Below are 23,915 nucleotides of genomic sequence, written 5' to 3' on the forward strand. Positions count from 1 at the left end.
CTGGATAACAAAGATAAATTAAATTACTTTATTCCCCCTCTGGCCCAAGGAGGTGAAATCCTCCCTGAACTCATCCCTGAAGGATTATCAAGAATAAACTCCAACTTTTCCGAGGTTTTTAACCCGGCCCAAAGGTTCCCCGACCTCATTCCGGGCTGAAAATTCCGATTGGAAGAGTGCTGAGCTTCCCAAAAAATAATCACAGCTTGGGAAAGGAATTCTGGGAATTGGAGGTGCTGACCTGAATTTCAGGAATGCAAAGTTTGGATGAGGGAAGGAACTTTGGAGGGAATATTTAGGAAGTGCAGGTGGTTTGATTCTGGTTATTCCCAATATCCAAAATTCCCTTAAAAATGGATTTCCTGGAAAAAGCCTTCAGCATTGCTTTCAAATTTCCCTCTCCTGGTTTTCCCACATTTCATGAAATCCCTGGAATGGTTTGGGTGGGAGATTTCACTCCAAATCCCAGCTTGCTCCAAATCCTGGCCTTGGATTTTTCCAGGGATGGGGAATTTCCTGCTCCTCTGGAAAACTGGGAATTAGAACCGTTCCTGTCGTGGCTCTCCCACTTGGATATCAGCTGGGATAAATCCCAGAAATCCTCACTTTTCCCTCATTTATTTCAGGGATAGGGTGATCCTGAGGGTTCCTGGAAGCAGAGAATTCCCAGGATTTGGATGAGCGGGATTCAGGATGCTCCAAAAGAAATCCATGAGCTCACTCCCTGCTCCTGGAAGAGCAGAAGGAAATTCCTGTCAGGATCTGATCGTATCCGAGGATTTTCCCATGTTTGAAGGGCAGCCCCAAATCTTTCCCGGCGGGATTTTTCCCGGTTTTTCCCTGGCAAAGAGGCCGCCAGCAGAGGGCACACGATCTATGGAGATGGGATCCCGCTCCCAGCTCTTCCCGAACCCCTTTTCCAAGAGGACAAATGGAGGCAGGAAGCGACATTCCCAAGGTTGGAGAGGGTCGGGAATGGGATCCAATAACCACCAGAACTTCATGGAGTTTGGGATGTGATTAAGGAGCAGAAATCCTTGGATGCTCCTTCCTGGGGATTTGGGATCCCTCAGAACTTCCAGATATTTGGGCTTTTGGATCATAAATCCCTGACTGTTCCTTCCCAGGGATTTGGATTTGGGATCCCTCAGAATTTCCAGGAGTTTGAACTTTAAGGGTCATAAATCCCTGGATTGTTCCCACGAATTTCAGATCCCTCAGAACATCCAGGAGTTTGGGATGTGGTTAAGGACCATAAATCCCTGACTGTTCCCTCCCAGGCTGGGTGGGAACACCATAAATCCCAATAAAACCAGTGGAGCATTAAAAAGGAGCCGAGAGTGATCCATAAAAATCATGGAAATCACGGATGTGACTCCCAGAGCAGGAGCAAATCCCGACTGTTGTTCCCTGGTGCCTTTGGAATGTGGTTTGTCCTTCCTGATCCATCCTCAGGTGGAACATTCCCTGCTCCAGCCCAAACTTCAGCAGGGATGTAAATTCCCCTCTGGATGTGCTCCCTGATCTTGGATTTGACTTTGAGGCTGGAAGGGAAAAGCCAAATAATTTCTGGGATGGGAAAGGGATCGGGAGATCCACATGTCCCAAATTCAATTATTCCTCCCAAAACATCCCTAATTTATTCATCCCGACATTTCCTGGATGTATCCCTGGCTGCATGAACTCCTCCAACACATCCAGCTCTCCATCAGCGTCCCAGATCATTCATTTAAGGAATTAGCAGAAATTCCAATGGTTTTGTCCCTTCGGATTTGGGATTTGGTGCCACCAAGGGGGAAGGGAAAGGGAATTGTGCAAAGCTGGGTTTGTACCAGAGATTCCACTTTTCTATGAGCTAATTAGGACAAATCCTAAATTCCAGAGGGAAGATATGGCCAGGAGTTGGCGGTGCTCTTCCGCATTTTCCCACTCCAGAATTCACCAGTTCAGGATAACGAAGGGACTTTTAGAGGGAAACAGGAGATGGAGTAAAACGAGAATGGGGAGAAGGAGAGGCCAAGCCATGCCTCAGTCCCATCCCAAAGGCAGGCAATAAAATTCCTGGCTTTCCAATGGGGTGTCAGGACAGTGGGATGCTTCGGGGAGTGCTGAATTCATCCCCCAATCCATCCTCCAAATCCATCTCAAAATCCATCTCCCAAATCCATCTCCCAAATCCATCCCCAAAATCCATTGTTGGAGCTGCCATGGTTATGGAAAGGATCTCACACTTTCCTGGCATGAGGATTTTATTCCCTCCTGTAATTCCTGAGGATCCCACAAGGAATTGGGAGGAGCAGGGCAGATCCTGTTCTGTTTACTCCAGAGTTAATTCCTTTGAGTTGGAATTAATTAAAGTTGATTTTTTTAAAATTGATTTTTTCCCCACCTGAACACCTTCCACTATTCCAGGATACTCCAAACCCCGCCTTGAACAATTCCCAGTGTGTGGCAGGAGCAAGGATCCTCCTTATTGTTCTGAAATTCTCCTTCCCAGAGTCAGGAATCCCAAAAGTTTGAGAAACAATGTGGCTGAGACCCTCTATGTGAGCTGGAAACCCCAAATCCTTCAGAATTTCCACAAACTCACCCCAATTTTCATGGGAAACATTGGCAGAAAGGGCAGGAAACAGAGGGAATTCAACCCCAGGGAAGGAATTCAAGCAGAATTCAACTGGAAGGAGATCCTGGTGATTCCCTTCCCATTTTCCCAGTTTTGTATATTTGTATTTTCCCGTTTTCCCATTTTCCCTTTATTTTCCCATTTTCCCATGTGCCTCATCCCAATCCTTCATATCCCAGATCTCTCCTATCCAGGTTGGGATCCCTCAGATCCAGGTTGGATCATCCTGAGATGAATTTTTGGGCATGCTTGGATTCCATCCTTGAGGTCTTTTCCATTCCTCTCTCTCCCACTTTCTCCCTTTGTATCCCCCACTGAAATCGCCTCACCCTTTTCATCCCGACCTAGTAACATCCCAGAAATCCCTGGAATTGCCGATGGATCCCGACTCTTCAGGAGCCCCATTAGGCTCAGCTTTGGAAGCCGCCCGAGCTCTCTTCCCCATCCATTCCCAGTTATTACCCGGGAAGAGCATCGGGAGGTGCGTTCGCAAATGGAATGTGCTGCTGGATAATGAACTCCTGAAAACATTCCAGGGCAGGGAACCCGTCCAGTCCCGGACTGAAATCCCATCCCCGCACCCCCCAACCCCAGAAAATTCACGGAATTCCAAGGAATTCCATAGGAATAAAACTTCCCGAGAAGAGCAGAAGGGCTGGAGCCTGCGAGGACTTTCCCCGAGCTGTTTCTTGGGATCCCTGCGAGTTTCTTGGGATCCTTGGGAGTTAAACCCTGGAGCAGCTTAGAGCCGAGCTTAGAGCCGAGCTTAGTTCTTAAACCGCTCCTACCTCCAACCTGGGCTCAGGCAGCGGCTGGAGGGCGGATCCCCCTTTTTTGGGGGGGCTCCATCTCCCTTTTTAAAGACAGATCCCCCCTTTTTTTGGGATCAGCCCCGCTCGGAGGTGCCGGATCCGCGCAGGATGGAGCGGAACCGAAGCCGCACCTCCCGCTCCGGACCCTGGCGGGGATGTTTTGGGAAGGGCCCCCAGCTGGCCGCCCCCCACCCAGGGGTGCCCCTCCCGTCCCGCACCGCCGCGCGGAGCCCGAACAAAGGCGGGGGAGGGGGCGATGCTGCGGGGCTGCCCCGGCGGCTCCTCCCGGCCCCCGCCCCCGCCGCCCCCGCTCTCCCCTCCCCTCGCTCTCCCTCCTCCCCCGGTAAATCCGAAGTTTCCTGTTGGGCACGGGCGAAGCTCGGCGGAGCTGCCTCCTCCTCGCTGCTTGGGATTTACCGTCGGGAGAGGCTCGGGAAGGGCCCCCGCCGCCGCCGCCTCCTCCTCCTCCTCCTTCTCCTCCTCCTCCTCCTCCTCCTCCTCCTCCTCCTCCTCCTCCTCCTTCTTCTGCTGCTGCTGCTGCTCTTCCTCCTCCTCCTCCTCTCCCCAGCCTTCCTCCATCCTTCATCCCGCGGGCGGGCGCCGCACGCCGAGCCCCAACCCCTCCCCCCCCCCCGCCGCTGGATTTTGGGGGTGCCACCGTGCCCGGGGGTGACTCGGCCACCCCCCGCCAGCCGCGATTGTCGCCGGTCCCATGTGAGCTGCAAGGCACGGCTATGCCCCTGGGGACACCGCGTTCCGCCCAACTAAGGTAGGACGATGCCCCCCCCCCGCCAAGAACCCACCAGCCCTCCCCAAAAATCAACCCCCGAGAGGCTCCTCCGGGGGGTCCCCGAAGGGTGGGGGGCGCCCTCGGCTCGCCGGGGGGAGCGGCAGCGGCCGCGCCCGGGCGGAGGCTCGACCTCCCTCCGCCCGCCTTTGTTGTGGCTGGAGCGGCGGGACCCGGCGGAGCATCCCCGGGAGAGCAGGCGGGGATGGGGCCCGGCCCTGACCCGCCGCCCTCGCCCCGCAGGTGCCGCTGGCCGTGACCATGAGCTCCGGCGAGAGCCGAGAGCCGCCGCCGCGCCCGGCCGAGGTGCGGGTGTCCATCACGGCGCTGCCGGCTCCGCGCCGCCCCGCCGAGCAGCCGCCCGAGGATGCCGGCACCGGCTCCGCTTCCAGCAGCGGCTCCCCCGGCCGAGATCCGCCCGCCGAGCTGGGCTCCGAGGAGGAGGAGCAGGTGCCTTACCCGGCGCTGGCACCCACCGCCTTCTTCTGCCTCAAGCAAACTACCCGCCCGCGCAGCTGGTGCCTCAGGCTGGTCTGTAATCCATATCCTTTCCCTCGGGACACCCCCCACGACACCGCGACGGCCCCCGGGACACCGCGACACCCCCGGGACCGTCCCCGTGGCCGGAGCATCCCGGCGGAGCTGCGCGTCCCCCGCTGCCGGCGGCACCCGGGGATGCCCCGGAGGCAGCGGCGTGTCCTCGATGTGTCCCCAGTCCCGGCTGGGAGAAGGGGACAAGGGGGATTTGGTGACAGCGGGACACGCGGGGAGCGTGTCCCCAGTGTCCGTTCCCCGGCTTGGGGACACGCCAAGGTCCCGCAGCGGCTCCGTGCGAGTGTCCGGGACGGGCAGGACGGAGCCGCTCAGGAGGGTTCGGAGCTGTGCCCCCCTCACCCCGCCCCGAAATTCCCAGCGGGAAAAAAAAAAAAAAAAAAAATAATAATAAAAAAAAAAAATCCCTGAACTCTATCCCGGGGTGGGGAATCATCGGAATTCCAAAGGCGACCTTGATTTTCTTGGAATGCCAGGGGGGCAGCAGCCCCTCTCCGGGGTTTATGTAAGAGCCCCGAGTGCACGGGAGCTTTCCCGACGTGGAAAAATGGAGCTGGAGTTGCTTTGGGAAAGAAAGGCGCATTCCCGAAAAAAAAATCCCCTCCGCTTTTGTTCTGCTGCAACTTGCGGGGAAGGAAGGGAACGGTGAATCCCTTAAATCTCCGCCGTTCCCCGGTGTCCTTTCCTGGCTTTAGGAATGTTAAATAATCATCCCGGCAGCGGTTTTTTTCCCCTCCCGGCTCGTGACATCCAGGAGATGGAATTTTCCCCGGAATTGGCTGGGTGAGAGTGAGAGTTGTCAGTCTGGGCCGGGAATCTTTGGGAAGTGAGCTTTTAGCACGGGCATTGTGTGGAGAATTCCTGCTTTTCCCTACTTCCCCCTCATCCCCCGCCTGCCTCTCTCTCCTGTTATTTATTCAGTTATTAACCCCATTATTTATTAATCGGCTGATTATTGATCGGCCTCAGCTCCCCCCACACAAACCCCTTGTTCTCCCCAGCAGGAATTGCACATTCCCCCCGGGAATGCTGCCTCGGGCTGGGAGTTGCAGGAATAACCAGAGAGGAAAAAATCCCACAGTTTTTATGGAATTGGGGCTCCTTTTGTTGTGCACGAAATGTTGCCCAACTTTGGTTCTGTAGCGATCCCTAAAAACACTCAGGGATTCATTAAGGGTTGGATTTAATCAGGAAAAATTCCTTTCCCAGGTTTTTTTCCTCTGGAAAATTATGCTCCTTGGCCCCAGCTGATTTCTTGGCTCTGCCCTTGTTGGGTGAAGCCTCAGCTTGCAGCAAATCTGGGCTTAAATTCCTCCTCCTAAAGCTCTCCTTGCTGGTTAAGCCAGGCCTAACATTGCCAGTGCCATCCTGGGTGCTCATTTCAGCATTCCTGGATGCTGGAAAATCGGGATTTGGGGCAACTGCAATCGGGATTTCCAGCCCTGAGGGGGGAACTCGGACATGTGAGGGTGGAAAGGAGGAGTTGATGCTTGAATATTCCAGAGAATGATAATTCCATAGGAAAAATGGGATGGAGCCGGCCTTGGGGAGAGCACTGTGTTGTGAGTCAGGATTTATTCCCTAATCCAGGTGCGACTGTTGGAAAACTTTGAGAGTCTGCGGGAGGAAAAGGAGTTTCCTTTGGATTTGGGGGAGTCTCTGGGTTTGGCATTCCTGAAATCTCCTCTGGCAGGAGGAGAATTCCAAGCCAGGTTTTTTTGGGAGAGGATTCAGGTGTGCTCAGGCTGGGCTTGGATTTTCCTGTTGGGAATTCCCAGCAGAGCACTTTCCTTTCCTGAACTTTCCCCATCTGACAAAACACCAGCTGGAAATGGGGATGGATTTTTTAACAGGAATTCCATAGAATTCCCAGGATTTCTGTGCTTAGATCGCAGCTCCTGAGCTCACAGCAGGAGGGATGAGCTCCTTGCTGGGATTTGTTCCCATTTTTCCAGTCTCCACAATCAAATCCTTCCATTATATTTTTCGGGAAGAGCTGGTTGGGATTTTTGGAGCCACCTCAGAGCAGGATCTGGGTCTGGGTGTGTTAGACAAGAGGCACCTGGAAACTGAGAGTTTCTGGAACTGGGAAAAATTCCATGGAGTGGGACCCTTGGGAAGCAGCTGGACGAGGAGATTGGAGCAGGAGCAGTGAGATGAGGGATGGAATTTCCAGGAGATTTTCCCAGAGGGAAAAGATCCCACAGAGGGAATTTCTGCTTGTGTGGGTTTGGATTTTCTTCCTGCCCTTCCCCAAGTACAAATACATAAACCAGGAAGAAGAGCGTTGGGATTGCTTTAGGATTTATGGAAAGGAGGGATGGGACCAGGAACATTCCCAAAAATCCTTGGATTTTCCTGAGGTGCCTTCCTTGGATGGGGCTTTTGTTGTTTTTTCCAGGGAAGTTGTCCTTGCTCCCACTGAGATTCATTTGGTGGGAAGAGGGAAAGGTCTCGCTCTGAGTCTTCCAATTCCCAAATCCCTCTTTTCGCTGTGTTTGCTGATTTGGGAATTCTGTGAAATTCCAGCTTCAGGCTCCAATTTCCAGCAGCTCCTTGTGCTGATCCCATGGGATGATCTGGGAATGGAGCAGCCTTTGGATGAGGCACCCAAAATTACAACTGTGCTTCTACCCATCAATCCCATGGGGATCTCCCTTTCCAACCCAGATTTTCCAAGAGCTGCCAACCACTCCAGATATTTGTGGGAATTGGAGCCATCCCATATCCCCCCTCTCCCTGTATTTCCCACTGTGGGAATTCTGTGAAATTCCAGCTCCAGGCTCCCAGTTTCCAGCAGCTCCTTGGGGCTGATCCCATGGGACAATCCAAGAATGGATCTGCCTTTGGATGAGGCACCCAAAATTCCAACTGTGCTTCCACCCAATCAATCCCATGGGAATCTCTCTTTCCAACCCAGATTTTCCAAGAACCCCCAACCACTCCAGATATTTTCAGGAATCAGAGCCATCCCAGCCCTGTTGCCAGGAGCAGGTGGGAATCTTCCCAAAAAAACATGGTTTGTGGGGAGCTTAAGCGGGAAGCGCTCCCTGGGAGGCTTTGGAATGGCTAAAAAAAGCTGGAGCCGGGTTCTGGAGGGGACAGGTGGGGCAGGATCAGTTTACAGAGCCTGGAGCATTCCCGGGAAACATTCCCAGCCGGAGGGATCAGTGGGAAAACGGGGCCGGAGCTGCCCTTGAGGCTTTGAACAGCACCGGGAAATGCCGAGAACAACCTGGGAAAATGATCCTGGAAAAGCTCCTGCTCTGCCTCCCCACTCTGCTTCCAGAGGTTTGGGTTCGTAACGTCAATTCCAGTTGGGAATTCTTGAGGAAAAGCGCTGAGTTGGGAGAATGGGAGCATTAATTAGGAGTGTGTTAATTTAATTAAGCCAAGCAGAGACACTCTGGGGTCATTTTTGCTGGGCAGTGGCATTCCCTGGATTTATTCCTGGATTTCCTGAGTGTGGGAATCTCTTCCTGAGCTCCAGGATCACCTCCAATCCCAATTCCCACCCCAAAATCACGGATCACAGCAGACAAACAACCCAAACATCATTTTGGGATGATCTAAATGGGATTTTCCCTCAAATCCGAGGGGATTCTCCCTGATGGGCTTCGAATTTCCTGTGTTTTTTGTTGTTGTTGTTGTTGTTGTTGTTGTTGTTGTTTGTTTTTTTAAATCCACCTAAAATCGGGATCAAACTTCCTCGTTTTCCCTGGGATTGGATCTTCTACGTCTGTTTATTCCTGGAGGGCCTTGGGTAGAATTTGGGATTTGCCTCCCCTTAGTGTCATTCCCTGCCTTTTCCCCTGTGGATCCATGGAAACTTGGAATGTCACCTGAGGGTTTCCTTGGATATTTGGGATTAGCAAGGGAGGGCTGGATCCCTGGACATCCTTGGGAGGGGTTGGAAGAATCTCCTGGATTTTTGGGTCATGATGTGACCCCTGCGATGGAGGAAAGCTCGGAATCCACCCCAGGACATCTCCAGAGGGTTTTCCCTCTGGAAAACTGGGATGGAGGGATGGGAGAAACAGCACTGGGAATCTGCTTCCAAGCCTGGCTTTTCTAGGATCCCTTTATCCTAATCCATGTTTTATTGCCAATGGATTCTGGAGTTAACCATCCCTGCATCCCCAAATCCAGGGGTTTTCCTGGAAAATAGGAATTCAGTGATTCCAGGGTGGTTTTGTGGCTGCTTTTCCTCTTCTCCTGATTTAAGTTTTCCTGGGCTGGATATTCCTGAAAAAATCCCCTCTGGTGCAAACTGGGAGGCACCAGCTCATCCCATTGGATTTTCCTGAGGATTCCTCACAATCTCTGGGAAATATCCTCAATTTATTCCCTGTTTCAGAGCAGTCTAATTCCCATTTTCCATGCTATTTATGGATGCATGTATGCATGGAAATCCCAGACTCCACCTGGCTTTTCCAGTTGCCTCCAGTTCCTCCCCTCAAATTTGCTGGGAATCAACAAATCCTGTTCCAATTTGGAGTCTGGGTTGGAATTTCAGGATGTTGATTGAGTCCAGGTGTGCTTTCCAGCATTTCAGGATGGCAAATTCCTTGGAAATGTGGACCAGTGTATCCCAGGAGCTGAACTGGGGATGCAGCAGATCCCGAGGCTCCAGCTCATCCCTAGGGATGGATTTGGGGCAGTGGGGATCCCAAATTTTCCATGCATATTTTCTGAATGACCATCCAGCTTCTCTGGGATGTTTTGCTGGTTTTTAGGGAATTTTTGAATGGAAAAATGGGATTAGATTGATTTAAACTTTCCCTCTGCTTTGTGTTTGGGGGCTTGGGCTGATCCCTTGGGAGCCAAATCCTGACTTTTCCAAGCTCCAGGGGGGATAATTCCATTGGAACAACTGGGATTGCTCCAGTTTGCAGTCAATAAACTGGGATTTCCTGGGATTTTCTCCCTGTGTGTGCATGGATTTGGGATTTGTTTCCCAATCCCTGCTGCAGCCAGGAATTCCTGCTTCCAATTCTGAGTTTTCCTTGGATTTCCCTCCGAGAGATCTGAGATCTCCTCGGGCTGCTGGAAATTCAGGAGGAATCCCAAGGGATCCAAAGCCCTCCAGGTGTGTTTTCCTTCAATCCCTCAGAATCCCATCCCCTGGAGCTCCTGCCCAGCATTCCAAGGCTGGAATTCCTCATGTGAGGAATATTTTCCAAATATTTCCACAGATGCTGGAAACTCGGATTTTGCTCTTAATTCTTCAAACAGCAGCTGCTGCTTGGGGCAAATCCCTAAATCCCCAATTCCTAAATCCTTAAGGAAAAGACACTTTTAGAGGCAATATTTCACTGCCTGGGATAGGAGGGAAGTTACTCCAGGGTTATTCCATGATCCCATCTAGGAGTTAATTCCAGAACTTCCAATCCTTTTCCTGAAGCAGCAAGGGAAGAGAATTCTAGGGTAATGACCTCCCTGGAAATCCAGGAATGGTCACTCTGGAGCAATCTGGGAGAAACTTTGACAAAAAGCAGCTGGAAAAGACAATTTTCCCTCTTATTTTCCCCCGGATGAAAATCCGCTCTGGGCACGGCAGTAGGAGCAGGGATTTGGCAGTGGATGAAATGCTCGGCTCTGGGATCTCATTTTCCCTCTTTCCACGGACAGATGGGAATTGTGTGAGCTCACAATGCTCCCAGTATTTGACTGGTTTTTTCCTGGAAAATCCAGAGGAATGGGATAGATATCCAGATAATGGGATTTGTGTGTGTGTGTGTGTGTGTGTGTGTGTGTGTGTGTGTGTGTGTGTGTGTGTGTGTGTGTGTGTGCAGCTATTCCAGGCAGGAATTCCAGCTGGGTCACTGCTCCCAATCCCTTCCCTCCATCCTGGCAGGGAGGATTTGCCCAGATATCCAAAATCCTGGGAGATGTTGCTGGAAGCAGGAGCTGCAGTGTGGATTTTTTGGGATTCCCGAGGGATGGAGGGTGTTGTAAGGATGTGACAAACGGGGATTTTTTGGGAAGAGCATCCCCTGGGATTCCTCTGGAGCTCGTTGTACCCAAACTCTTTGATCCTCTCCACCTGTTTGTGTTTGTTTGGATTTTCCTGCCGTCCCGGGAATTCCTGGGGGATTTGGGATGAGAACACAGGTGTTTCCATGGATTTCTGCTTCTGTCTCCAAGGATGTGCAGATGAGGAGGAACTGACACCTCCTTTCTCAGGAGTGACAGCGAGGGAAGGATGGGAGACAAAGCAAAACGTGGGATTTGGTGCCACAAATGGGAATCCTTTGGGATCAGCACTGGGAAAGGGCTCATTCCAAGGACTGCCAGCTCCGCTGGGATGGGGCTATTTAATCCCAAATCCATCTCCAGCTTCCCTTGGGACAGAGCTGAGGGCAGCAAGGCAGGATCATCCCTACTGCAGTCACTTTAAGCCAGGCTTAACCTCGCGTTTCCTGGGACTCGGGAACAGGGAGAGTCAGGAACAGGGACACTCAAGTATCAGGGAGATTTGGGAATCAGGGAGTCAGGATTCAGGGAGATTTGGGAATTGGGATGATTTGGGAACAGAGGGACTCGGGAATCAGGGAGATTTGGAAATAGGGAGAGTCAGGAATCAGAGAAACTTGGGAACCGGGGAGATTTGGGAATGAGGAGACTCAGGAATCAGGGAGATCTGGGAATCAGGGAGTTGGGAATCAGGAAAGCCAAGGAACGCTCCTGGCCCAGCAGCGTGTCCTGATCCCGACTCCTGCTGGATGTTCTCCAGGATTTCTGCACCTTCCCATGGCTCCTGAAGCTATCCAGTGCCAACAGTTCCTGCTGCTCCAGACATCCCTGGGTTCTGTCTGCCTGGGAATGCTGGACCAGAACCCCTAAAAAGGCTCCAGGGCCGGGGCTGCCAAGAGGGATGAGCTTGATCCGGCTGCTCATCCCGTAGGGTTGGTTTCTCTGGAATTCTGGGATGTGCTGCCTTTTCCAGAGGGTTGGGAAGCCAAGAGCTTTTCCCAGAGTTCTGGGGTTTTGCCAGGATCCTGTCCCAAGCTCCTTGATTCTGGATGTTGGGAAAAACTTGGTTTTTCCATGGAAGTTCTCACCGGTTCATAAATATTCCCGGGAATGGGATCTCTCTGGGTTAGTAGAAACCTGGATAAATGTGGAATTATCTGGGATGACCTCAATGCTTGGATTTAAATCCTGGCGGATCCATGAATTCCCAGGTGTTGTTTGCAGAGGGCTGGAGAATTTTAGGATAATGGCAGGAATGAGGGAATTCCCACCCAAGAGGCGGGGCTACTTTCCCTTTGGAATGGCTGGAATTGCTCAATCCCAGTTCCCAAACTCCCGGATCCAGCAGCTCCTCCTGGAATACAGATCCTGGAATATTCCCCTCAGCTGCCACAGTTAGACCCAAATCCTTTGGATCTGATCCAGGTATCCCAGATTTTCCAGCAATGCTTTTTAGGATCAGTGCTCAGGATTGGAGCAGTTTTCACCTTCCTTCCCTGTCCTGGAGCATCCCTTTAATCCCAGAGTATTCCTGGATTCCCAGGAAATCCCTTTTATCCCAGAGCATTCCTGGTGTCCCAGACCAGGCTCAGAGACAAACTCCAATCCCAATAAAACTGCTCCAGAACACTTCATATTCCAAGTACTGCCTAATTCCTTGAATTCTGTAGGAAAAATCTTAGGAGCAGAGTTTGGTTTAGCTCTGATGTGGGAAACTTGGGATTTCGGAAAGGTTTTGGAATTCCAGAGGTTTAATTTGGAGGAAAAAGCTGTGGAATAGGAAGAGAAGGAAGTGAGGAAAAGGCTCTTTTCCAGCTGAGCTCAGCACAAATTCCATGGGTGGAATCCTGCCTGGAATTTTGGGGATGGAAAGAGGAATAAAAGTATGGAAGGGACAGAATTTCCCGGGAATTTTGTAATTCAGGGATCAAGTCTTGCTGTCCCTTCAGCTCTAGTTGGGAGCAAGAGGTGATGATGGAGAAAAGAAAACTGGACTGGGAAAACGGGAATATTTTAATATTCCCTGTGCTGCCTGATCCCAGAGTGTGGAATTTCCAGGGAATTTCCCTTTAGCAGCTCCCAATGGAATTCTGCTCCAATTTTTTCCTCATTCCCAGGAATTCTGCAGCGTATTTTCCACATTTTTATTAAAAGTCCACTTCCTTCCCTGTCTTTTCCAAGTCTGATTCCCACCATTCCTCTCCCACCTGAACTGGGATATCCACAGGACAGCTGGATTCCCTGGAATTGCTGGAAAAACTCCAGCCAGGGGATTTTCCAAGAGCACTTTGTGTTTCCTAGGAATGCCAGGAGGGAATTCCAAACCAGACTTTGGATCTCATTCTCCTTCATCTCCCTTTTCCCATCTTTTCTATGTCCTGCTCCTCTTGGAACATCTTTCCCAACACAGTTTTGTTTTTTTTAGTATGAGGAGGGAATTTCCAGTTTGAATCGAGGGAGAACAAATTCATCCAAGGAATTGAGACCTGGCAGGACATGAGGGGATGGGAGGGAAAAAAAACACAGAATTTTTTGCTTTTCCTCAGTTTTCATGGAAAAAAAAAATCTCATTTTTCCCTTTGGAAGCAGCTCTCAGGCCACAAAAAAATGGGAGTTATCCCTAAAATCCTCATTTTATTTAAAATCTCAGTTGAAAAAGGTGATCTGGGGAGACGAGTGGGAATTTGGGCGCTGTTCCCTCATCCGGGCGTGTTCCCTGTGAAACTCCTCAAGGATTTTCCAGCAAAAGTTGTTTTGGGTTTGGGGGGTTTTTTTGGGATTGGGGTTGGAAGGAAAGGAGGAATTAATGAGCTTGGAGCTGTTGCCATGGCAACCTGTTGCTAATGGATCTCTGGGGTTCCCTCTCCACCTCCAGCCGCTTTCCTGGGAATATCATTCCCATGGCAACAGATGGCACCGATCCCTCCCAGGCCACCGCCTTGGAAGGGCACAAAAAGCTCCTTTTTCCCACCATCCCGGGAATTTTTAGTGGGAAAAAAATTTCCTGCTACTCCAGAGAGTTCTATTTGGAATGCTTGGAGCAAAAATTCCCAACTTGATCCCATCTTGTTTTGAGGGGTTTTTCATTCCAAATCCAGCCCTCACCTCCCATGTGCTGTTTGCTGCCTCCTCTTCCTCACCCTCCCCTTGACCTTGGAATTTTGGGATAAAAGTCAGGGAAAATCGGGAATTTTGTGGTGGGATAATGAGGCACAGAGGGAATTGCTCAGAACTGTTTATTCCTTTGGAAAAATTCCCCGTTCTGTATTGGTTTTCCATTGCCTTTGAATGACTAATATTCCATCAAATTCCTGCCTCCCTCTTCCCAATCCAAACAGATTTGGACCCAAATGGATTTCTTTGGATGAGCAGCACTCTGAGGAGCTGCTTTTCCAAGGAAAGTTGAGTTTGTTTCTTTTTCTATCCAGGGAAGGTCACCTGGGGTCGTTATTCAGTTTTCCCTTCCTGTGGCCATCTCCAGTGGATTCCTTGTTTTCCAAAGGCTTCTCCCAAAGGGATGGCTTTGCTAGGGAGCCTGGAATGTTCAGATCTTAATTTAGACCATTTATCTCCAGAGGTCCTGGAGTTCAAACACTTTTACAGCCTTTCCAGAGCCTTTCCAGAGGCTCCAGCTCGATCCACCCAGCAGGGTCAACACTATCCCAAGGATTCCAATTTTTAGGGATTTACAACCCAATCTTTTTGGGTTGTATGTCCCTAAAAATCCCAATGCTCTTCCTTTGCCCCAGATTATTCCTGGAACCCCCCTCCCAGCCGTTTGTGGTGTGGTCTCGCCATTTTCCGTGCTGGATTTCCCGCGGTGCCCAGAGAGGAAAGGTTGGATTTGAGGGAGATTTATGGATTCTGGCAGCTTTTCCAAGGATGTTCCTGCATCCTTGACCTTGGAGGAGAAGCTGGGCAGCGCTGCGGGTTCCCACTTGGCTCCTTGGCGTCAGTTCCCAGCCTGTCAATCCCGAAAATGCTGATGTTGGGATTTGAGTGGAGCATTAAAAATCCGTGATAATTACCTTGGAATTAGATCATTCCATGGGAGACGTTCACAGCTGCTCCTTCCTAATCTGCAGGGCTGATTTAGGCTTTATTCCCTATTTCCTCTCGGACTGTTTAAAGGGAAAATAAATTGGCTCCATTAAAAAAAAAAAAAAGAAAGAAAAAGATGGAATTATTGCTTTTCCAGCAAATCTAGGCCATGATTAAATCCTTCAGTGGTGAAAAAAATCATTCCAATTATTGGAGAAGGAATTTTTTCCCAACCAAAGCTTAAGTGGTCACCCTCAGCTAAATCCCACCTTTTATCAATTTAATTGGAAAACGTTCGTTCCATGAAATAATCTGGGAATGCTGGGAAGGAATCGCCAGTTGCCAGGACAACCCATTTCTCCCTGGCTCCCTTTTTAATCCTTATTTTTCCTCCCCCCCTTTTCTTTCTCCAATGTCACTTTGGATCATATCATCCTGACGGGAGATTTCATTATTTGGGAATTCAGGCAGCCTACATTGAAAGGCAAGAGGGATTTTTGGGAAGTTAATAGAATTTAGGGAGCTCTTCTTGTACCTGTGCCTGTCCTCCATGGAAGGTTATGAGAAGTGGGAATGATGGGGAAAGCTGGAAAATCAGTGGAAGCAAACAAGAGGCGTCTCCTCCCTGATCCCAACACCTCATTCCAGCAGATTCCAGCTGGGAATGTCCTTGAATCCAAGTTGGGTTTGTGATATGGGACATGGCATGGGATCCATGGGCTTCGTGAGCTCCATGGGATCCATGAGCTTCATGAGATCCCTGAGCTCCTGCTCAGCAAAATTCCAGTGGCAGAAATTAGGGTGGCTCAAAGTCTGCCAGATCCGGGATTTTCCTGGAAAACCACTTCCCTCTCTCCCATCCATTCTCCTCCCTGCAGAAATAATTGGGATTTTAGATTGGGATGGAATTTTGGTTCATTAAGAAGGAAATAATTCCAGAGGAAGTCATGGACACAGGGCTGGATGTGACCTCAAAAGGGAAGAGTTGGTGGCAGTTCCGTCCATGTTCCATAGGAATGGATTGAACATTGGGAAAAAGAATCCTGGCAGAGATCCAAAGCCTCCAGTGCAGCCTGGACCAGAAATCCCTGGATTTGGTCATTCCAAGGAGACCCTTGGCTCAGTGTCCCAAAGGTTGATCCCATGGCTGTGTTGAAAATCCAAGGACAGGATTCCACTGTTCCATTTTTCCACTGGAAAAACGGGAAAAGCTCTGGAATACATCCAGGAATGGTGCAGCAGGGAGATCACTTTGGAGTTGGATTTGGGGGCTGTTCCCACATTCCACAATTGTCCCACAAATCCCAGAGTGCTGCTGGCCTAGGTGTTGGAATTTTGGGGGGGGAATAGGATGATGTGGAATTTTTGGGAATAAACACCCAATTTCAGCAATTTGCCTGGAAAAAAAAGCCTCGAAAATAAGGTTATTCCTAAAAAAAAATCTTGGATTACTTGGAAGCCACTGAAATCCCAGCCTGCTCTGAGTGCTGAGCTCCGGAGGGGATAAATCCATTCATTCCAGCCTTGCTCCTGATCCATTATTTATGGCCCAACATTTGCTCTGGAAAACATCTCTGTGTGTTCACTGCCAGAACCTTTGGATCCCGTGGGATTTTCCCTGTTTAATGAGTCCCCAGGGGTGGGAAGAGGGGTCAGGAGAGGGGGAGACTCCGAACATCTCCGCTCCGGGTTTTTCCTGCTCTGGGTTGCTCCAGTTTTGTAGGAATTCTCCTCCCAGCCAAGCGAGATCAAAGGGAAAAAAGGGAGAATAAATCCGCGGAGCCACTTGTTGGGATTTCCCTTTGGAGACACCTAAATTGCAGCTTTGCTTTTCCATCCGCTAATTATCTATTGTTGGATTTTTCCATTTAATTTGTTGGTTGTTCCCTTTTTTTTTTTCTTCTTAAATTTCCCTTTTTAAATTTTTTTTTTTTTTTTCTGGGAGTGCTCAATTCTGTGGGAAGCTGCTTCATCCCATCCCAAGGATGCTGTGGGATGAATCCATGTAGGATCATTCCCATTTTTCTGTCCCCCCCCCCTCGCCCTCGTGGCTCTGGCTCCAATGGGATGATTTATTTTCCATTTGCCAACGGATGGAATAATCCATAGCCATGTGCCTCCGGCTCTAATCCCTCTTTTTTTTTTTTTTCCCCTTGGGATGATTGAATTCCGTGTGGGAGGGGCTTTTAAGGTTTTTTTTTGGGAGGGGATTTGGAATTAAAAACCAGGCTGGGATGCAAGGAATATTTTGATTAAATCTGTCCTTTCCCCTTGACTTCAGTCAAATTCCAGATAAATCCAGGAATTGTTCCCTGCCCTCATCCTTCTCCCAACATCCTCGGCCGAGGATCAAAAATCTAAATTCCTAAAAAAATCAAGGGAGTCAGTGAAGTTTCCTGGCTCCATCCCTTCCCACCCTGAGCACCCCTTCTGGAGAATTTTTCCATGAACTATTTGGATTCCCACTTCCCTTTCCTGCTAATTCCCAGGGAATGAACCCATCAGGCTCCTGGAAAAGGCAGCTTTTCCACACTAAGTGGAGGGGAAAAAGAAGATTTAGAGGAATTAGGGGGGATATTTCCAGCATTCCTGATCCATTTGCAGTTCCATGGGAATGGGGCAGTGCTGTTCAGTCTGTGCAGCCTCACTGATTCCCAATAATAAATTATTGGGATCACTGGATCCCATTCCATGTCCCCAATCCAATGTCACTCATCCCACCCATCAGCACCAGCTCCAAACATCCCGGGCAGCTTCCAGCCCTTCCCAGATATGGATCTGGACTCCCCAAAGCCTTTTTTATCAATGTATTTCATGGGAAAATCCATATTTTTTTTTCTTTTTAATCTCAATTTCCTTGTCAGGTTTTGCGATTTTGGTGGGTTTTTCCTTTTTTCCTGGATTTTTGTGGTTGGATGCTCCACCCTCCCTGTGTTAAGCAGGAAAGGCTGATGTTGGGATAAGGAAAATACAAAATCCATGGATTTGTCTTGGCATAGGGACAGTGACCACACTAATTACTTCATGGGGATAATTAAAATCTCCGTGTGGGCGTGGAGAAACAACTGAGCCAATCCCATCTCGGATCCTCTGGATCAACCTTTTCCCTTTCCAGCCAGTCCTGGGGGATTGGGAGCAGATCCAGAACATTCCATGATCTTCATTTCATGTCAATTAATGGGATTTTTCCTGGAAACACTTCCTGGTTTTTAATGGGAAGATGAGAATGGATCCATGGATCCTCCAGGATTGGCTGAGGGAATTGTCTGAGGGAATAAGTGGGAGAAACACCGGGATAACCTGGATGTGAAGGGGATTTGTGGGAAGGAATGTCAGGATGGTCATGCTGGGAAACTGCTGGAATCCAGGGAGTTGGTTTTGCTGAGGGAGGCTCACGGATGGCTGCTCCTGATGGATTTTGGGAAGAGGGCATGTGGAACAGGATCTGGGAATGTGGTTGGGAATAAAGGGACAGCTTGGAGAGGCCAAAGAGGATTTAACAGAGATCCCTGGGAAAACTCCTGTTCAATTCCCAAATCCAGGAATGGGTTGGGTTGGAAGGGACCTGGGACACCTCCCACTATCCCAGGGTGCTCCAAACTCTATCCCTGGACACTCCCAGGAATTCAGAGGCAGCCACAGCTTCTCTGGGAATTCCATCCCATTCCTTCTCCACCTTCCCTCCCAGCTGGGAATTCCTTCCTAAATCCATTGAAACCTCCTCACTTCCAGTTTAAAGCTTCCTGGGAGGAAGGAAGCTTTTCAAGGAAAAAGAACTCTGGGAAAATCTCAAATTTTTCCCTCTTTGAGCGAAATTCCTCCAAAATCTGATAAATCCCAGATAAAACCACGTGATTCCACACACAGCTTGGCCTTTCCCTGTGCTGGGCAGGAAAAGAGCAGGATTGGCTCCAAGGAAATTCTGGGAAGAGTGTGGAGATGCCAGGGCTTGTCTGATGGAAGGGGAAAAATGCCCAGAGCCTTTTGGTGTTCCCGAGGTTTGTCAGGAAATCTCTCCTAACGACTTCACTCCTCTGCTCCACCTGGAGCTCCGGCAGGGTTTGCAGGGAAGGACATGGGGAAAGATGGATAACAGCAGGAATCCAACGAGGACTCCGGCCAATTTTCCTCTGCAATCCAATTTGCACAGGCAGGATGTGCCACTGGAAATGCCAGGGCTATTTCTGGATCCTGAGATCGAGGGGAAATGTGGAAAACTTTGGAATTTCAGCAGCTTTGTTGGGATCTGGGAGGAGGGAGAAGTTGTTCATCCTGGGAATGGCCTGGAGGGAGCTGGGGGCCACACCCAGCCCCATTCCCAGGCTGAGGAATCCCAAATCCTGCTCCTTCCTTGCCTTTTGTTCTCCCTGGGTCATCCATATATATATATATATATGGGGTTTTCCAGTGGCAGTATCCCAGGATTTCTGCAGCTCCAAGCTCCCAGAACTGCCTCCAGCTGGAATTAGGAGCCCTTGGGAATTCGGAATTGGGAATTCAGAATCCCAAGCAGTGCTTTTGTCATGTCAAACTCCCACCTGGAATTTGCTTGGAAGTATTGGAAAGCTGAAAGGACAAACCTCTGGAATGCAGGAATTCCTGGAACTGGAGCATTTTTAGGAGTTTTTTTCCCTTTTTTTTTTTTTTTTTTTTTTGTGGCTGTTCAAAGCTCCCACCTCTGGTAATTGATCTCTCCATGGATCCATGTTTTGTGCAATCCTGAATCCTGCAGGGATCACACTTGGAATTCCTGCAGGCAGAATCAGATGGTGCAGCCAGAATTCCCAGATTTTCCAGGGTTGGATCACAAAGGAAGAGGAATATTCCCTCTGCTCCATGAGCAGGGAAGGGCTGATCCATGAGGAAAAGTGGCCCAGATTCCCATAAAAGCTGTGCTTGCCCCTGGATCCCTGGAATTGTCCAAGTCCAGCCTGGGATGGTGGGAAGTGTTGGGATTGGAACTGGATGAGCTTTAAGGTCCCTTCTAATTCCAAACTAGGCTGGAATTAGGAATCAGTGGCACCATCCAAAACTTCCCAGTTCCATGGGATCATCCCCTGGACTGTGATGGTGGATTTGGGATAACGAGGGCAGGATTTGATCCTGGATATGTCGGTGTTGTATCCATGGATATCAGCTCCTCGTGTCCTAAGGGAGAGGAGGAAAAGCAGGAAGAGAAGTGGGAAACCCCAAAGCTTTTCCATCCTTCCCACCCCTGTTTTCTCAGGATGGAAATATCCCACTCCAATGACAAATCCCCATCCCTGGGGGGATATTTTTTTCCCTCTGGAAATGGAGTTTTGTGCCAGCACATCCTGATAACTCGGAGCTGAGTTCTCCAATAATTATTGGATATTGGACTGGGAGCAGCTTCCTCTGCATCCCTGGGCTATCGATCCCTGGAGCGTCCCGGGATTAGAAACGCAGGGAAGGAAATGGGAATTGGCATTTGAAAGGTGGGGATAATAACGGGATCATTTCCTCTGGAGCAGCAGGAAAGTCAGGGTGATCCATCGGGGGTGGGGACGTGGAGTTTAGGGTTGGCTGGCGTTGGAAAATTCATGGAATCATGGAATGGTTTGGGTGGGAAGATGGTTTTGTTCCAGCCCCAACATTTCCCACCATCCCAGGGTGTTCCAAGTGTCCTTGGACAATTCCAGGGATGAAATTTTCTGGGAATCTGGGGCCTCCCCACCTTCCCAGCCAGGACTTTTTTCCAATATTCCATCTAAACTTTCCCTCTGGCACAGAAGCCCCATCCAAACCCCCCAGCGATTCTCCAGGAACGTGGGATCACTTTCCAAATCCTTCCCAGATCCCAGGAATGGGCACTGAAAGGAATTCGTTGCTTAAAATGAGTTGGGAATTTCATCCCCAAAGTTAAATTTCAGTCAAATTCCCATTCTCGGGAATTTTCTGGCAGGTTTGGAGAAGGAAAAGCATCTTAAAATCCTATTTTATTGACTCATCCTCTCCCACACATCCTGCAAATGTGGCTTTGGGAAAAGCTGGAATTTTGTTGACGGGAGGGATCTGTTTGGAGCAGGAGCTTTGGGCTCATTCCAGGCTGGCTCCTGTCTCCCATGGAATGATGGGTGCTGAGGATTTTGGGAATATTTGGGATAGGATACTCTGGATATCCCGACTCCAGAACGTGTGGAGCTGTTTGCAGTTTTCCTTGGGGATAACTCGCCCTTGGAAAGCCAAAATTCCCCAAAAATTTCTTCTGGAATTGGATTCAGATGGTTTTCAACTCGGGTAAAAGTCAGATTTTGGCTGGGGAGACGCTGAATTTGGATGATTTTTCCTGGCAGTGGGATATTTATCCCTGAAAACAATCCCTGGTGCTGAGGGATTTCTGCCTTTCCACGCTGTGTCCATTAAATCCCAGAAAATCCCTTGTCATCACTCCCCTGTGACGCTTCCACCTGATTTTTCCCTTTCCTTTCATCCTCCCATCCCCTCTCCCGCCTTTCCCTGCTCCACTTTTCCTGGGAGTTCAACCTCTGGTCACAGCCGGGTCGGAGCAGGATTGAAACGAGGCCAGGCTTTGTCCCAGTTGGAAAAGGAGGAATATTTTTTGCTCTTGGAAAACATTCCCGATGTCACTTTGTGTTAGACACGAGGCCAGCACTGGCACATTCCCGGTGTTTGCTAGAAAATCACGGATTTCTGCATTTTCCAGGTGCTTGGCAGGTGGGAATTTCTCCTCTGCTGCTTTTCCACGTTATTTTTCTTGGGAATAATCTCTCCTTCAGAGGGAGAAAGGAATGGAAGCACTGGGAATGGGATGACGATGGGAGAGTTTCAAATGTTTTGAGACTCGAGGATTTGGCCACGACCAAAATCCTGCTTTGTTCCTCTTGGGATTTAGGAATCTCCTAAAATCCCTTGGGATTTAAAGCTGAGGAGGGGGAATGGAGAGGGAAAAGAACACGGAATGTTTGGGTTGGGATCAAAAGTTGGGATCAGGCTGCTCCGGCCTTTGGGCACATCCCAGGGATCCCAAATCCCTCCGGTTTCCATGGAGCAAAGGCTGGGAATGCCAAGGGCTGCTGCATCTTCCAGAATTCCACCCTGAAATTCAGAATTCCTCATCCAGACTCACAGGGATTTCCCTGGATTTGTGGTGTCCCCATCCTGGCATTCCCACTGTCCCTCAGGGCATCCAACAATTCCACAGCAGATCTCCCATCCAAAGGGGTTGGAAAAGAGCAGAAAAGCTCCTTTGATTCCCAAATCCAGGCCTGGATTCCCAAATCCTCCAGGGATCTCATTTTGGAGCTGGTTTGTAGGGCGGGATCAGGACAATTCCAGCATTTCCAGGGAATATTTTGGTGATAAATAATCCCCATTCCCAGCACTTCCAGGCTCTCCAAGAGTTGCTGGATCTGGGGAATTTCTCTCCTGCTGTTCAGAGCCATAAATATGGAATTTGTGTCATCTTTATCCCTTTGGATTGGCATCCAGAGGAGGGAAAATGCCTGATCCAGCATTTCTGTCCTGGAACAAAATGCCAAAGCCAGCGATTTTGGATGTCAGGAAATCCGTTGGTGTCCAAGGCCGTCATTTTGATCTCCTCTGTTTGTTGTTGTGTTTTTTCCAGTGGAAAGATGGGAATGTGCCCTGGAAATCTGTGAAGTGCTGGGAAAATGCCAGAAAAACAATTTTTTAAATCACCCTCTTAGGGAATTTAAAAAAAAAAAAAAAAAAAAAAAACCAAAACTGGGAATTTTGAGAATTGGATTTGAGGGGTGTGAGGAGTCTCCATGTCCCACCACTGGGAATATTAGGATGCACTGTGGAATCCCTAGAAGTGGAGGAAGCAGCAAATTCCCTCTTTTCCTTAAAAAGTGGTTAAGGAAGGAATTGGGGGAAAGGGAGGAAAACCCAGCTGAGAGCTCTGTTCATTCCCAAGCCACAAACTCCCGGAAAAAAGGGATTTATAGGGAAACACTTGTAATCATCCCACTTTGTGGAATTCATTGGGAGGTGTTGTTGTTGTTATTATTATTATTATTATTATTATTATTATTATTATTATATCTGTTTCCAAGAGGAGGAATCTTCCCTTTGGCGAAACAGACCAAAAGGAAAAATATTCCAACCCCTCTGACTCATGGAGCATCCTCGTTTTCCTGCCCAGCAGAGTGGTCCAAGCTGTTGATTTTCCTTCATTTCCAAATTTTTCTGGTAAAATAAGGATTGGGAAGTGACAGGTGTGAAGTGGGGAAGGCCTGGGATCAACCTCTGGCATTCCAGCTCCTCCTGCCGTTGGATTTTCCATCCTTGTCCTGCCTCTTCCCAGTTGCTCCCTGCTGGAAATGTTACTCCAAAGGGAGATTTGAAGGGGAGGCAGGAGCAGGATCCCTGAAAATTCCAGGAATTCTCATGAATTTAAAGGATGAGGTTGAAGCTGGGTTTAAGTGCAGGTTTAAGCTCCCACCTGCAGAATTCCCTATTAATTAGTGGGAATTAAGGAATGGTCTCTGCTGGGCCCATCCTCAGCTGGGTCCTGCTTTTTTCCCAGGAGTCAGAGGCTTGGATCAGAGAATTCCAAGAGATATAAAATATTTTTTTATTATTATTTTTGCTTGCCTTCTAAAACAGGGCACAGAAGATCCCATGCTGGAGAATTCCATGGAATTCTGAGGTGCTGCAGGGAGGGAGAGTTTGGGAAAGGCAGGAACGGGGAGGTCTCATCCAGGAGCAAAAGCCGGGCTGGGAGGGAGATCCCGGGATAGAATTATCCTAAATAAGGGTGGGAATTCCTGCATCCACACCCCAGGGAATCCCTTCTCCCTGCTCTGTCCTCTTTCCATTGGGAAAGGTTAGGGAAAATCTGAATTTGGAATGGGATGAGAATCCAAAGGGGGGTCGGAGGGGAGCAATGGAATCGGGACGAGGCTTTTCTCGTCACCGCCGCCACCTGCCCAGACATTCCCACCCCCTGGCACAGCCCGGAGCCTCTGGAATTGTCCCAGGCGCAGAAACCCGAGCGGCCACTTTAATCCTCGGCTGCGCTGGGGAAAATCTCAAGGTCAGAGCGAGGCTTCGGTTCCCCCCACATTCCCCACTCCTGGAATCTTTCCTTTTATGTGGGAAGTGTTGGGATGGCTCCTGG

At 49.5% G+C, this 23,915-nt stretch overlaps 1 protein-coding gene across 1 annotated transcript in view; it reads left to right on the forward strand.

The window, feature by feature from the left end:
- Positions 1 to 4,483: 4,483 nt before the first annotated feature.
- Positions 4,484 to 23,915, forward strand: part of CACNA1H (calcium voltage-gated channel subunit alpha1 H) — a gene marked incomplete at its 5' end in the record, with an annotated part of 162,911 nt that continues 143,479 nt past the window's right edge. The window contains one exon of the mRNA XM_083872614.1: positions 4,484 to 4,764. Within this exon, the coding sequence (XP_083728740.1) occupies positions 4,484 to 4,764 (281 nt within the window). The remainder of the gene's footprint in view (positions 4,765 to 23,915) is intronic.

Source organism: Zosterops lateralis (genome assembly GCF_965231275.1).
Source record: "Zosterops lateralis genome assembly, chromosome: 15".
Taxonomy (NCBI): domain Eukaryota; kingdom Metazoa; phylum Chordata; class Aves; order Passeriformes; family Zosteropidae; genus Zosterops; species Zosterops lateralis.